At 39.5% G+C, this 15655-nt stretch overlaps 1 protein-coding gene across 1 annotated transcript; it reads left to right on the top strand.

Moving 5' to 3' along the window:
* Positions 1-172: 172 nt before the first annotated feature.
* On the top strand, positions 173-13642 carry LOC311487515 (uncharacterized protein; the record flags this gene model as incomplete). The annotated part of the gene is made up of 13 exons (XM_084543814.1): positions 173-182; positions 3027-3129; positions 4310-4547; positions 4972-5128; positions 5343-5436; positions 6430-6492; positions 7207-7421; positions 7866-8152; positions 8991-9308; positions 9394-9551; positions 10836-11081; positions 13063-13225; positions 13553-13642. The coding sequence occupies 13 exons, from the start codon at positions 173-175 to the stop codon at positions 13640-13642; spliced, it is 2142 nt and encodes a 713-aa protein (XP_084399940.1).
* Positions 13643-15655: the final 2013 nt, after the last annotated feature.

Genomic DNA, 15655 nt, shown 5'->3' with positions numbered 1-15655 from the left:
ACTTTTCAAAACAGTTTGAAAATGTCTGGGCATCGAAGTTAAGAGTTTCTGGAGTTTTGGTGTTTCAGTCCAATTCTTGCTTGATACAGGTTTCTAGCTACTGAAGAGTTTGTGGTCACCTTTGACGTATTTTTCATTTAATGAAGCACCAAATGTTCTCTATAGGCGAAACATGACTGCAGGTATTGCACTCTTCTCTGACGAAGCCATGCTGTTGTAATAGCTGCAGTATGTGGTTTTGCATTGTCCTGCTGAAATACACAAGGCCTTCCCTGAAATAGATGTTGTCTCGGGGGGAGCATATGTGTTGCTCTAAAACTTTTATATACCTTTCAGCATTCATAGTTCCTTCCAAAACATACAAGCCGCCCATACCGTATGCACTTATGCACCCCCATATCATCAGAGATGCTGGCTTTTGAACTGAACGCTGATAACACGCTGGAAGGTCTCCCTCCTCTTTAGCCCGGAGGATGCAGCATCCGCGAATACCACCAAGAATATCAAATTTGGACTCGTCTGACCATAGAACACTTTTCCACTTTGAAACAGTCCATTTCAAATGAGTCACTGAACAAGCTTCTCTGCTGGACTATGGTGTTGTGTAGAGGGTGGTGGACATTGTTCATAATGGTCCGAATTTTGATCAAGGTCCCTGCATCTGCCTCCAGCTTTGCCCCTACTAACCCGCCTTCTGTATCAGTTTGCACAAACTTTTCTTCTCAGTGATCTTGGAGACTTGTATGAGTTTTGGCGTTTAGCATATAACCAACCTATGCAAAAATACTCCTGATAAGTATTTGCTTTCTGAACAACCAGCAGTTACTGATCTTTTCTTTTTTCTTTATCTAGAGAAACATTTAGGGTTCACAACAATTCAAGAGAGTCCAACATTTTTTATATACAGACTTGGGAGTTTTATCATGCAAAAGTACTGCTCTTTACTTAAGCTTCGAATTAGTCATATAAATCCCGCCTAAAGCCTAATGGTTGCATTCAGTTCCCAGGCAGTTCCCTGGCTGTACAAATACCTGTATTTCACTCACAACAATTAATGAATCAGTAGGCTGTATATCCTGTTCAGCTACATTCAGAAAGGATGTAAATGCAAATTTACAGAGACTGACAGTTTGGTACATTCCGTTTTCATTGTGCTCTGGAATTCCAACCCAGAAGCTAATAATTAAATACCATATGGATGCACACAAAAAGTATTCTCAAGAGGTTGGAGATTGAAGTAGAGATGCCAGATGCATATTTTAAATGGTCACAGACCTTCTTATACTCTTAAAAGGGGCCGTTTCATGCATATGAAAGTATTCTACATTCTGGTAAAACCCATTTATTCCAAGAGTGAAATGAGAAGCTCGGTATCAATCTGTGCATTAATCATTTAAAAAAATAATAATTTAATGATTGAAAATTGGCAATGACAATAATTTAGAATGTATTTTAAACAATATCTTATGCAGTCAAACAACTGAGAAAATTAAGATATTTTTTATTAATGCACATACTGTGACGAACTGTGCAGTGTTCTGTAGCTATGCCTTTGCGTGCGTGTGTGAATTGTGTGTCTTTTTCTGGCTCTGCTGTGGTTCCCACTTAGTTGGGTTGTGCAACTCCCACACCTCATTCAACTCACATTCTCATGTCACGCAGAGACACAAAAAAAGAGACAAACTGGAGCGTCCACAGAAGGACAAGAAATACAAATCTGCACAGACGCTGACATCAGCGTCCACTTTCTGAGGGTAAGTGATTCTACTTCTTAAACCAACAGCTGGACAGTTAAAGGAAGAAAGAACTGTGCAAATGCAGAAACCTAAATACTCGCTAACAGAGCCAGAAGATCATCACAGCACTGTCAGTTTAATGGGAGAGTAGTGTTAGGCATTGTGTAAGCTGAATAAAAATTGAATTAAACAACCATGAAGTGTGAAATAGCAAACACTTCTTTGAGTCATTTAATTAATCAGATTCTTATTGGCTTTGATTAGTCCCTTTTCTATTTAGTGAGACTAATTCATTTTAATAAAAAGTGTATTCAGACACATTTGATCTTTCATTAACATCACAGTATTGAAATTTTCTTTTGTATGATATGGATCTATTTGGTCAATAACTTTTAAAATATTCTGTGGTATACTGAACATACACAATGCTTGTTTATGCTAGGAGGAGATCAGTTTGGAAGTTTTGTTTGTATTTACAAGATTTTTTGTTTCTATTTTAGGTTAAAGAGTTGTGATGATTGTCAGTGAACAGCTTTTTGCTTAAAATCCAAGTTAAGATTTTGTGTTCTGAAACCATGTAGGGGACATGGAAAGAAGACACAAAACTAGAAAAATAATTTTACTTTTGTGACATCTTGAGAAAGTATGTCATTTTAAAGCCTTTTTTCTTCTGTCTGTGGTTCTTCAATTTTGTTTTTAACTAAAATAGAAAATTACCTCCATTGTGGAAATCAACAAATATCCACTGTGAGGAATGTTGTGAAGCTCCTTTTTGAGATTTGCCTACTAATATGTGAACAGTACAGGGCACATTTTTCACATAAGTGAAATACATCTGAAGATATTTTCTTAATGACACTCTCGCCTTAAACGTACTCTGACGTGGCAGAAAAAACAACCTCATTAATCAGTGAAAATAAGTAACTAAACTAAAATTAGACAGATTAAAAATGTAATTCAAATTTAAAATTAATTAAAAACAAATGAAAACTTTTATTTTGTTTATATTAAAAAATAAATAAAGAAAAACACTGTGAGGACTCAAGAAATTGAAAAATGTTTACAAATTGTAAATTTTCCCCTAAAAAGTTTCTGCTGCCTGTTGATTGTAGTAAGAATGCTGTTTGTCCAGCTTTTAGTATTTGTTTATTTTACTTATCTGTGCAAAATAACCTGTTGCATTTTGTTCTTTATAATTTTTTTTTGTATATTTCTGTTGGTTGTTTTAGTGTCTGTTTGTTCTCTGCATTGTGTAGAACATTGCAATTACTGTGATTTTGTCTCTTTCAGTTGCCTCAAGACTTGCCTCCTCCAAAATGCTCCACCTGCTGCTCTACTTGGCTGCAGTCGTCCATTTTAGCACCTCCATGGAGAACTGCCAAGGAGATAACCAGTAAATATGTTTGAATTTAATATGAATTTGGTTCATGTGAATGAAATCTCATCAAGCGTGTTTATTTGAGTAAACCACATTTAGATATGAAGTCTCTCATCTTCACAGGCTCGCCCCAATAGACTATAAAACATTCCTGACTGAATATCCTCACATCTGCCAGACACCTCAAACCCTGAATGACCGCTGCAACATTGACCCAACAGTAGCTCTGAGCTACAGTGTTAAACGTTTTTGCACCCCTCAGAATTTTCTACATTTCTGCATAAAAACAAGTGAAAGTAGAGAATCCAATCAAATAAAAGAAACACAAGTATTATACTTGTGCATTTATTTCTTCAAGAAAATTGATCATTTGTTCATCTTTGTGAGGTGTAAAACTAAGTGAACCCTTGTTTTCAGTATCTGCTGTGACCCTCTTGTGCAGCAATAACAGCAACTAAATGTTTCTGGTAACTGCTGATCAGTTGTGTACAGCTGCCTGTACACAACTTTTAGCCCCTTCCTCTGAACAGAACCACTTCAGTTCTGAGATGTTGGTGGGTAACACAACAAGCTTTGTTATAGTCATATTAAAGGTGGCATGTTTAACCATGCTTGAATGACCACAACAGTGCGCTCTCACATTTCAATTAAACTGAAACACTGTATCCCACCTGACAAGATAATTTCTTCTCCGCCATTCCTTGTTCTGGATTAAAGTCAGGACTTTGACTCGGCCATTCCAAAACATTAATTTTGCTCTTCTTTAACCATTCTTTTAGTCTTCTGGCTCATCCACATGATGCTGACCAAATGGCAGAAATGTCCTTTTTGGAGAGCAGTGTCTTTGTCTTTGCCACTCTGCCATCATACCATGGTCGTTCAGTGTTCTCCTGATGGTGGATTCATGAACATTAACATTAGCCAATGTGAGAGAGGCCCTTAGTTGCATTAGAAATTACCCTGGGTTCCTTTGCGACCTCTCAGACGATTATTCTTCTTTCTTCTGGGGTGATTGTTGTTGGTCGACCACTCCTGTGGAGGACATCAGTCGTCTTAAATCTCTTCCATTTGTTCCCAACCTGACTGTAGATTTGTGGATTCCAAACTCTTTAGAGAAGGTTTTGTAACATTTTCCAGTCTGATGAGCAACAACAACTCTTTTTTTAAAGTGTCTGTCCTTTCCCACCTCCATCAGGTGCACCCTGTGCACTGTGACTGGCCCCACTGTCATTGACGTCCACGGCCAGGTTACCTCTGTCCAGGATCGCTGTGCATACACTCTGATGAAGACCCCCTTGATCCCAGACTTCCAAGTGTTTGGAACCTTCAAGGAGCGCCACCGCCAAGACGTCAGTTTTTTGGACAGCGTGATCCTGAGGCTGAACATGTCAAGTGTTAGTCATATTATTCTGGAACAAGGCGGTAGCGTCCAGGTAAACTAGCTAGAGTTATAACCTGTCAATATAACATCCTACAATACATGTTGGTTCGCACAGATTTTCTGCATCCTGCAATCGTGGTTAATTTTGTTGAAATTGACTGAAGTTTTAAATGACACAAAATGATTAGCACACATGGTCTAAAGAAATAAACCTGTGGATTGATTGTCTGGCCTATGTACAGTGTGTCTATGTATACACCATAATATATAAAAATACACAATTCATCAAATAATTGCTCTGAAAATAAAACATGTAGCTATTATAACATGATAAGTAATCTGTGTTCTTAAATATATGAATTTCTTGACTTGCAAACATACAGTTAGGTCAACATAAAACACACCAGTGGCATTAACGCATGAATCCTTTAGGTTATGAGTCTTTATTTCAACTTTTTTCTTTTGTTGTGCCACAGCTGGACAACACTATGATGACGCTCTACCCCACAGCTCAGCTGGTTCATGGTGTGCAGCTCTCCAAGGACACAACCGGTGTGACAGCCAAGATGTCGCATTTCAACTACACCGTGTCTGTCTTCTTTGATGGCTACACTGCACAGATACACATTATAGGTGGGAAACACTAAGTCCAAGATGGACACATAACATGTTGGAGGATTCTCAGAGATAAAAGAGAGAATAAACCATTCATGCGTACAGTTTTAATTAAAAAATGTCCGTCAGTAACTTGTAATCAGTGTGGAAAAGCTTTTACTGGAAAGTCTAAAGATAATGCTACTAGTGTGCTACTAGTTTGTTGATCAGATTTTCTCCTGGAACTGACCAGGTCCGAGTGGGGAAGATCCATCTGTCGAGGGTTTGTGTGGCAACTCCAGCGTGCCTTTCAGTGAAATGAGGCTCTCTGACTACAGTCCTGACAGGTATCATCTCATGTTGAATTGAATCAAGTTCAGCCTTGTTTGTGGTCATGGTAAAACAATCAGTGACATGCGGTGAGGTTTGTGGGTGGCAAGATCACATATAGGTAAAGTTTATATCTGGCAAAGGCAGAAATTAAGTCTATAGTGGTTCAGAGAGAGACAGAGAGAGAGAGCATTTGCTGTCTCAATCCTACAATGCATTTCTACTCATTCAGCACGAATGAGAGTACCCAGTTTGCAAAAAACAGACAAAAAATTGATTTCAGTTTTAACATAAAAGGAACAGGACCACACAAAAACAAATATTTGAATCTAAACTACTGGCTCCCTCACCTCATTCTTTTCATTTTCAGTGCGATGTAATGTCAGATCAACAAGTCTAAATATGTTACACACATGCATGAAATACATTTCCTAGACTATGGAAAGTCAGAGCATACACCGATCAGCCACAACATTAAAACCACTGACAGGAGCAGTAAATAACATTGACCATCTTGTGACAATTCTACATTCTGCTGGGAAACTTTTGGACCTGGCATTCATGTGGATCTAACTTAGACATGTACCACCCCCATACCATAGCAATGACACTCCTTGATGGCAGCAGCCATCCCCAGCAGGATGCAGCCTGACACAGGCACACACATAAAAATGCTTTAGGAACAACAAAAAAACAAACATGAAAAACAGCACAAGGTGTTAAGCTGGCCTCCAATAGATCCCAAACTGATCAAGTATCTGCGGGATGAGCCACAGAGGCCCCTCCCCTCAACCCACGACAAAAATGATCAAAATGACTGGAATCATACAGAAATTACATTTATATCAAAGATCAATGGACAAATAGTATTATTTATTTTATTTTATCATTATTACTTTTCCTCCCTCATCTGCCTCCCCCTGACCACACGTCCTCAAAAACAATGTGTTTAGATGTGTTCATTTATGGCTTATCCTGTTTGTTTTGTGTGTGTGTTTGCTGTCCCCTAGCTGTGAGACACCCCATGAAGATGCCACTAACAGTACAATCGACTGCAACGCAATGACTCAACGGTGAGCAAAGACACACCTGAACACAGATGATGCGCTCCTTTTATCCATAAACACTGAAGCCTGATGCTCACAGACAGACAGACAGACAGACAGACAGACAGACAGACAGATAGATAGATAGATAGATAGATAGATAGATAGATAGATTTGACTATTTGTTTTGTGATATATTCATGGTTATATTTACACATGCACAAATATTACACCAATAATCAGAATAAAATGATCTCATGAAACCACTTTAGTCAGGACAGTCTGATCTTAGGGATGATGTAAACACTTGATAATAGGAAAATATCAGCTCCTAATAACCATGACAACACTTGATCTGCTGGTTCCTCTCTGGTTAGAATAACTCCATTCTTTCTGAGCGTGTTTGCTCCACGTGGTTTTCAGGAGGGACAGAAACATGGAGGTAGCAAAACAACCAGTCGTTCAAACAAGTGTTTGAAAAGGTGAACCAAGCTGAAATCCATATGAGCAGCAACATTTGATTATCTTCTTTTATAGAATTAATTCAGTGTTGTCAGGTTGGGTGTAAAAATCTTCGTCTGTTATTTGATTGTATATTTGGTGTTAAACCAGGTTCAGTCTTTATGCTGAAGACATATAACATGCTGCTCTAAAATTCTCTTTTATACTCAGCATCCATTAATGAAACAACACTGGACTTCATCATTTCATCTCCCCTTTTCTTTCTCTGCACTGTTACAGCTGTAATCTCATGAAGGAGACGCCCTTTACTGCTTGTCACAGCCACATCAAGCCAGAGCCCTACATCGCTGCCTGCACCGACACTTTGTGCAAATATCCTGCTGTGGACGGCCTCAACTGTCAGTTTCTGGAGGCCTATTCCAGAGCATGCAGCCTGTACAGCGATGACGCCCTGGACGGTTGGAGGTCAAAGGCCAACTGCTGTACGACTTCATATTATTGAAATAATTTACTGTACCTGAAGAAGACCTGAGATAAGAGATTAAAAGGTTTTTTAATCCAGATTAGAACAAGACTATGATACTGCCTTCAAATGGTGTAGGGAACATTGTGTTCATGAGAGAATCCCTTGTAAACGGTCCTCTATTAACCTCGTACCTGGAAAAAATATGAGTTAACAAACCCTGGATTTCATTATGGGACATGTTTCAAATGATACACAAACTGAACAGTCAAACAGTTCTTACTGCTAACTTGCAGTACCAATTAAATTCTAGTACCAAAGGGTTACAAATCAACATTGAGGTCATTTATACTGTTTTCTAAGCAACATTTTAGTACATTTTAGTATCAGTTGTGCTGCCAAAATCTGACTGCATCAATTTAGCATCTTGTTGTGAAGTTTTTCTTCAGTTTGTAACGGCTCTGTTTTTCTGTAGCTGCTGGCCCTCAGGCTTTCTGTCAGGACCAATTCTGCAGCTCTCATGAGTTCTGCGGCGAGAACAGTGTCACAGGTGAAACCCGTTGCTACTGTCGGGCCATATTTGCCTCCACGTACACATCTGAAAACAGTCTAGGTAGGTTTACTAATGGTCACTTGTGTTCCTGCAAAGGGAAAAATCAAAACCCAAACATACTTTCCCCAAAACCTTTCCCAAAAATATGGGACCTTTACACGCTTCACATCCATTTTAAGTTGCTTGACTCAGAAACTTGCTTGATTAGTGTGTGTTAACAACTAAATGATAACGTCGGGGCATGCTCCAATGAGGCAACGGATTGTGTCCTGGGGTCCCAGATCTGGACCGTTGTGTTTTCTGAAATGTCATTGCGTTTTGTGAAATGTCGTTGTGTTTTGTGAAATGTCGTTGTGTACTGACCTTCAGGGCCACTGTATTTGTGTCTTCGATTGAAAGCCGATTGAAATCATACATACAAGGCCCTTAAAGGCCTAGCTGTGTTATATCTCAGAAACGCCGTCCCAACAGATCTCTTTGATCTCAAAGTACAGGCCTACTTGTGGTTCCTAAAGTTTCAAAAAGTAAAATGGAAGGTAAAGCATTCAGCTACCAGGCCCGTCTCCTGTGAAACCAGCTAGTAGTTTGGGTTCAGGGGGCAGGCACCCTCTCTGCTTTTAAGGTTAGGTTTAATACTTTCCTTTTGGATAAAGCTTATTGTTAGGGCTGCCTCAGGTGCCACTGAACCATCGTTTAGTTATGCTGCTATTGGCTTAGGCTGATGATGCGCTGACCACCTGTCAAACTTTCTTCTATATCGCCCTGAGCTCATATCCTCTAATTTCGTCTCTATTTTGAAATATAGAGATGAAATGTTTTCAAGAAACTCTGCAAGTCCAGTTGCTCTTGTTTCAGCTCTTTCTGGATACGGCATATGCCTCCAGAACCAACTATGATGTGAGGGAGGGTGTGTTGTTTTTTTGGTGTACTCAAACCATTAACACATACTGAATTTTCTCTGCTCTTAAACAGTATTAGGGCCATGTGTTGGGTCCACCATGGTATAAATAAAGATTCTTTGGTTTTATTCTTTATTTTATGGATAAGCCAATGAAACGGTCTTTGAGCACAAACCAACTCTGGCTTTGCCTTCAAACTAAAATAAAAGTGGTGATTTTCTTATGTTACTTATATAGCGTTGGATCTGTGTTTTCGTTTTCGGTCGTACGTTCAGGTGATGCGGTGGTCTGCAATGGCACCTCTCACTCGGTTACTCTGGTTGGATGTCTCTTGGAAGACAAAGGCATCCTCTACTCGGACTTACACCTCTATGACAGGACCTGCAGAGGCGAGATGGACAACGACACCCACATGGTGACCTTTAGCTTGGACAGCAACTCCAAGCCTTGTGGTGCGATGACGAGGGTGTGTGGCTCGACCTCTTACTTACTGACTCTCATTAGAAGTGAATATGTAAGAAACATCAGAAAAAAATTTATGACTCTTTCTGATTTTGCAGATGAACAACAACAGTGAACTCATTAACAAGAACAGCGTCCTTGTGGGGACAACCGGTGCAGAGTTGTTGGACTTCACTTGTCCTTTTTTCCTGCCAGAGACAATCATCGATTTCGCAGTGGGCATCAAAATCATAGGCACCAGCAGTGGGTATGTATATTTATTTTTTTTATTGTTAATTAGATGTACTGTGCTGAAGAACACATTTGTTGTGTTATACCAGATTGTACAATATATTTTTCTCTACTACATTTATTTGACAGCTTTAGTTACCTGTTGCAAAGAATTTATGAAATACATTGATTTGCTTTACATAGATCTGCCCACCTGAACACAATTTCAGAAAAAATGTTTTATTTTTTTAATGCAGTTATTTCAAAATCTGCATCTGCTAAGCTAAAACAAAGATAACTGGACTTTGAGTTTTTTTGAAGACATTTCAGCACTTATTCAAGTGGTTTCTTTAGTTCAAAACGACTGGTGGGCTCGGTGCACACCTGAAACGAGACTGAAAGGTTAGATAAGATAAGCTAAGACGTCCTGGACGTCCACGGAAGACAAGAGTGGTGGATGATCGCAGGATCCTTTCCATGGCAAAGAAAAGCACCTACACAACATCCAGCCAAGTGAAGACGTCATGAGAGCAAATACAGAGGGTTCACCACAAGGTGCAAACCATTAATCAGCCTCAAAAATAGAAAGGTCAGATTAGACTTTGCTAAAAAAATAATAATAAAAAAAAAAAAAAAACGAGCCAGCCCAGTTCTGGAACAGCATTCTTTGGACAGATAAAACTAAGATCAACCTGTACCAGAATGATGGTAAGAAGAAAGTATGGAGAAGGTTTGAAACGGCTCATGATCCAAAGCGCACCACATCTCCTGTTAAACATGGTGGAGGCAGTGTGATGGCAGGGACACGCAGGGCTTCCAGTTGCACTGGGTCACTAGTATTTCTTGCTGGTGTGACAGAAGACAGAAGCAGCCGGATAAATTCTTAAGTGTATAGGGATATATGTATTTTCTGCTCAGATTCAGCCAAATGCATCAAAGTTTACTGGGCGACGCAAAGAAGTAGAATATGAACCCCTTTAATAAAACCTGGAAGTCTGCACTTCAAACGTATCTCAGTTGTTTCATTTAAAATCCAATGTGGTGACATGCAGAGCCTAAATCATGAAGATTGTGTCACTGTCCAAATATTTCTGGGCCTGACTGTAGTTTCTGACTGACTTTATGGCCAGACTGAAGGTGGAATTTAAAAGTATCCTTGGATTTAAAAGGTTCAAAGATTTTGTGTATAAAGAATATTAATTAATCTAACAGTTAAAAATATCAAGTTGTCAGCAGATCATTTTAAAAATCGAGGTTTTATTTGTTTGTGCAGTTTAACAACGCTAATGTGTGTTCTTGTGTGTGTGTTTACGTTGTCTAGTGCTTCTGTTCAATATGTCACAACCGGAGTTTGGAACTACACTCTAACCATGACGGCCTACACTGACCCAGGCCGTACCAAAGCTGTGGATTCAAATACCTCGCTCCAACTGAACCAGAGGGTCTGGTTTGAGATGATGACGGACGGCCTGGATAGTGAAACCGTTGCCCTGGTGACAGACTCCTGCTTTGCAACCAACGAACCTTCAGTCAGTGCGACTCTGAGATATGACCTCATCATGTTTGGGTAAGAACCATACTGAAATAATAACCCATCTTGTTCACATGCATCTGTCAAGAAATTTTTATTTATGATCATGTTAATGAATGTTGTCATATATGTTATAAAATGTTGTCTTGTTAAATTGAAGTTGCTCAGTAGCAAATACTAATTAATGGATGCATTACAATATACACAGATATGAAAATATGGGGTGATAGTAAATGTATATACATCATATACAGTGTATAAGGATTTAAAAATAAGGGGCAAATAGGACATACAAGTGCAAATATACAAAATATACAATATGTAAGAGTATAAGAGTATAAGAGTTCAGTGATGCCCTGATCTGAAATGAGATACCTGAGGACACCATCCATTGTCTCAGTGGGAGCATGCCCCGATGTTGTCAGGCATGCATAAAAGCACGTGGGGGGCCTGTATGCTGAGTACCATTTTAAGATGTTGCAATAAAAATTTCAGCTAAATGGACTATCCTAAATGGACTATCCTACCGCATCATTTTTTTCACTTTGATTTTCAGGGTGTCTTTGAATTCAGCCCTATATATAAATATATATATATACAGATTAGAGACGTATGTCCAGAGGGACAAACTGCTTCCTCAACCTATCAGAGGAGCAGGACAGAGACAGCAGCCTATCGCTGAATATGCGTCTCTGCCTGCTTATGGCATCGTGTAGAGGGTACTTGCAGACAGAGGCTACAATACCAGCCCCTCTAAAGCGCACTGGTTGACATATCATATTTGTTATAGCTATACAGGAAGTCTAAAATTAAATGATGTAATCTGTTTAAATTTAAGAGGTGCTGATGGTTTAATGATGTTACAAAAGTACAGAGCCATGTTAGCTAAACAGCTGCTGGCCGTAGCGTCACATTTATTGTAGTAATGCAACGGAGGTATCGATCTTTCCATCCAGCTCTGCTCTGCTTGTGCAAATTTTTTAGTTGCAGCTGTCTGTTTCTAGTGTGGTGTAGTCAGACGTAATTCTCTTTAGCGTTAACACACCACTTGGCTTTCATTATAGGGCATGTTTCAAGGTCTCAACTGATATACAGTAGAGAAAAACATTCCTCTGCATCAGTTGGACATTTCTTCAATCAGTCAGAGCCATTTTGTTGTAAACAAATTAAACATGATGCTCAGATGACATTTATGACTATATCGTTGTTATTCTTCAGGCTATCGCCACATAAAGCTTAAGAGTAAAGACAGTTGCAATCAAAATTATTCAAACCTGATTGCAAATTACATTTATTGGCAAAATGTACAAGCTAGCAGCTGTTTGCAATAAACAAATCAATTTAAATAGCTCAACACTGCTGGGAAACTTTTGGACCTGGCATTCATGTGGATGTTATTTAGACATGTACCACCCACCTAGACCAGACCAGGCATCCCCACCCTATAGCAATGACACTCCTTGATGGCAGCAGCCATCCACAGCAGGATGCAGCCTGACACAGACACACACACACAAACGCTTTAGGAACAACTCAAAAAACATGAAAAACAGCACAAGGTGTTGACCTGGCCTCCAAATTCACTGAGTCCCAAACTGATCAAGTATTTGTGAGATGATCCACAGACCCATAGGACCCAAAGGCCCCCACTAACAATATTCTGCTACCAGTCACCACAGGACACCCTCAGAAGACCCATGTCCATTCTCTGATGAGTCACAACTGTGTAGATGTGTGGGTCTCCCTTGTGTCTCCAAAACAGACACAAGGGAGACCCACACATCTACACAATATGTGGAAGATGGTCATAATGTTATGTCTGATCAGTGTATAAACATTATCACATAAAGAAAAGAAAGACAGCAAATGTAAACTGAGTGTCCAGCTGAAGCTAATGATTAGATATTTCATTGTATTCTTGTTTTATGGAGAAGTTGGTGCTGTTTTCAGATTTGATCATTGAACCTCAGATTAATTTATCTGGTGATGCTGTGTGTGTTTTCATGTTTCTGTGCAGCTGTCCAAACCCTGCTGACAAAACAGTACTGGTGCAGAGCAACGGAGAGGGAACGTTCAGCTATTTCTCCTTTAACATGTTTAAGTTCACTGGGAAAGCTGGTCGTGTTTACCTGCACTGCAGACTGAAACTCTGTCTCACAGAGAACAACACCTGCAGCCCGGTAAGAGCCTGAAAACCCTCACACAAACACATTCAAGTTCTTCATTAAAGTTGAACATCAGTTTCCAGGCCATATGTATTTAGACAAGCAGACAAACATTGCAGCTGTACTATATGAAAGTCCCAAAATGTGAGCATTAAACTGCTGATATAAGAACCTTCTGGTTTCAGTTTTTACTCCCATTAAGCCACATCAGCACACATAAAAAAACATGTCTCCAGATTAAGCATACCTTAAAACCAGGTTTAATGTTTTCTAGTTCAGTTTTGGTTCTAAAGCATCGTTTGGCTGAACTGATGAACTCTGTCTTTGTCCATAATCATCTAGAGCTGTAGCTCAAACGCCAGGAGACGCAGATCTCTGTCTCAGCATGAGCCTGAAGAATCAGCAGTCATCATTATGGCCTGGGGTACCTAGGTAAGACCCTACTCTCCAGGTGAATGTTCACTGTGTGAAAATGTGCTTCAAATACACTTCCTCTGAAAAATCATACATGTTAATAAGGCCCCCACGAAATACAGTTAGACTAAGAAATCATATTATGCAAAGTGGGATGTTTTGCAAGGCAAAGGTTTCATAGAAAATCCTGTCCAGGTCCACTTAGGCCTACTAGGTTTTTTTTTTCAAAACTTTTAAACAATGAAAACTGTGCAGGAGTCGAGTCATCTAGCAGGAGACAGTGGTCAGCCAGAGATGGATCATCTGGAAGCAGATGTTAGCGTCTCCCCTGATTTATTTAGTGTTTCTGTTATCGGTTGGCTGTGAGTATTTGCAGTGGACCTGCTGACAAATGGATGAAAAACATTTTCTTAATTTGCTTGTGTCTCTTTGCACGGGTTTTCTCAAGATGCGGTGCGTTGAGCTCTCTCAGCCACCGTACACATGGCTTAGTTTCCACACCTGCCAAAATACATGAGCAAACATCTGCTGACTAGGAGCTTGACACATCTACACAATATGTGGAAGATGGTCATAATGTTATGTCTGATCAGTGTATAAACATTATTTCATAAAGAAAAGAAAGACAGCAAATGTATACTGAGTGTCCAGCTGAAGCTAATGATTAGATATTTCATTGTATTCTTGTTTTATGGAGGTCACATAAAACACAGTTTTCATTGTTTAAAAGTTTTGAAAAAAAAAACTAGTACCTCCATAAAACAAGAATACAATGAAATATCTAATCATTAGCTTCAGCTGGACACTCAGTATACATTTGCTGTCTTTCTTTTCTTTATGTGATAATGTTTATACACTGACAGTCACATTCTGTTATTTTTCTTGTCCAGAATTAATTTTTAGGGCATGCGGTAGCTCTCACAGTACAGCTTTTTTGCATATCCTCGAGCATTTTACTAGGGTTTGGTAGAAACTGAGAAGGGGTATGCCTGGAAGATAAACTAAGGCAGGGGTTCCCAAACTTTTCCATGCCAAGGCCCCCCAAACAGCATTAGCTTCTGGCCGAGGACCCCCTTTGCAAACCAACAGACAATGCTACAAAATATGTAAAGAAACATCAACTTTTAGAACCTTTTTTTCTTACTTTTATTCACTATATAATAACATAATAATGATTAAAAATAATTAGATTATATTTTTTTATTTTTGCAATTTTTTTTTCTTATCTTCCCTCCAATTGTCTGAGGCCCCCTTAGCGCACCTGGCAGCCCCCCAGGGGGCTGCGGCCCCCACTTTGAAAACCACTGAACTAAGGCACAACCAGATGCTGTGGGTAATAACATCAGGAAACAGGAAACAAACAGCCGCTAGCACAAGTAGCTTCCAAGATCCCAAGTAGCTTCCAAGATCCCAAGATCGTCAAGCGGACTTCAGTCCTGAACCTTGTCAGGAAAGGGAAGGTTTGTAACCAGACTGAGCCCTGGTGCTGTTTCCCAAAACAACAAATAGAGTGGACCTCTGAACATCTTCAAGCTTCTTGGCTTATGAAGAATAACTTAAGAACATAAGTGCAAATGCTGCAGAAAAGGTCTCATAGTCACAAGACAATGCAAAGTGGATGCTGAAGCAGGACACAGATCCAGAGGTTTAAGTTGGAAAGTGATATTTATTTTAATATTGGCAGGTAAATAAAGACAGAGGGAGAGAGAGACTAACTTTTGCCACCAAAAGAAAAAGGTCACACACTCTAATATCTTGTTGGACTGCATTTAGCTTTGATTGCAGCATGCACTCCCTGTGGCATTGTTTAGATAAGCTTCTGCAATGTCACAAGATTTATTTCCATCCAGTTTTGCATTCATTTTTCACCAAGATCTTGTATTGATGATGGGAGAGTCTGACCACTGCACAAAGCCTTCTCCAGCACATCCCAAACATTCTCAATGGGGTTAAGGTCTGGACTCTGTGGTGGCCAATCCATGTGTGAAAATGATGTCTCATGCTCCCTGAACCACTCTTCCACAATTTGAG

This window comes from Chelon labrosus (genome assembly GCF_963514085.1).
Source record: "Chelon labrosus genome assembly, chromosome: 4".
Lineage (NCBI taxonomy): Eukaryota > Metazoa > Chordata > Actinopteri > Mugiliformes > Mugilidae > Chelon > Chelon labrosus.
This window is presented reverse-complemented; position numbering and strand designations above follow the sequence as displayed.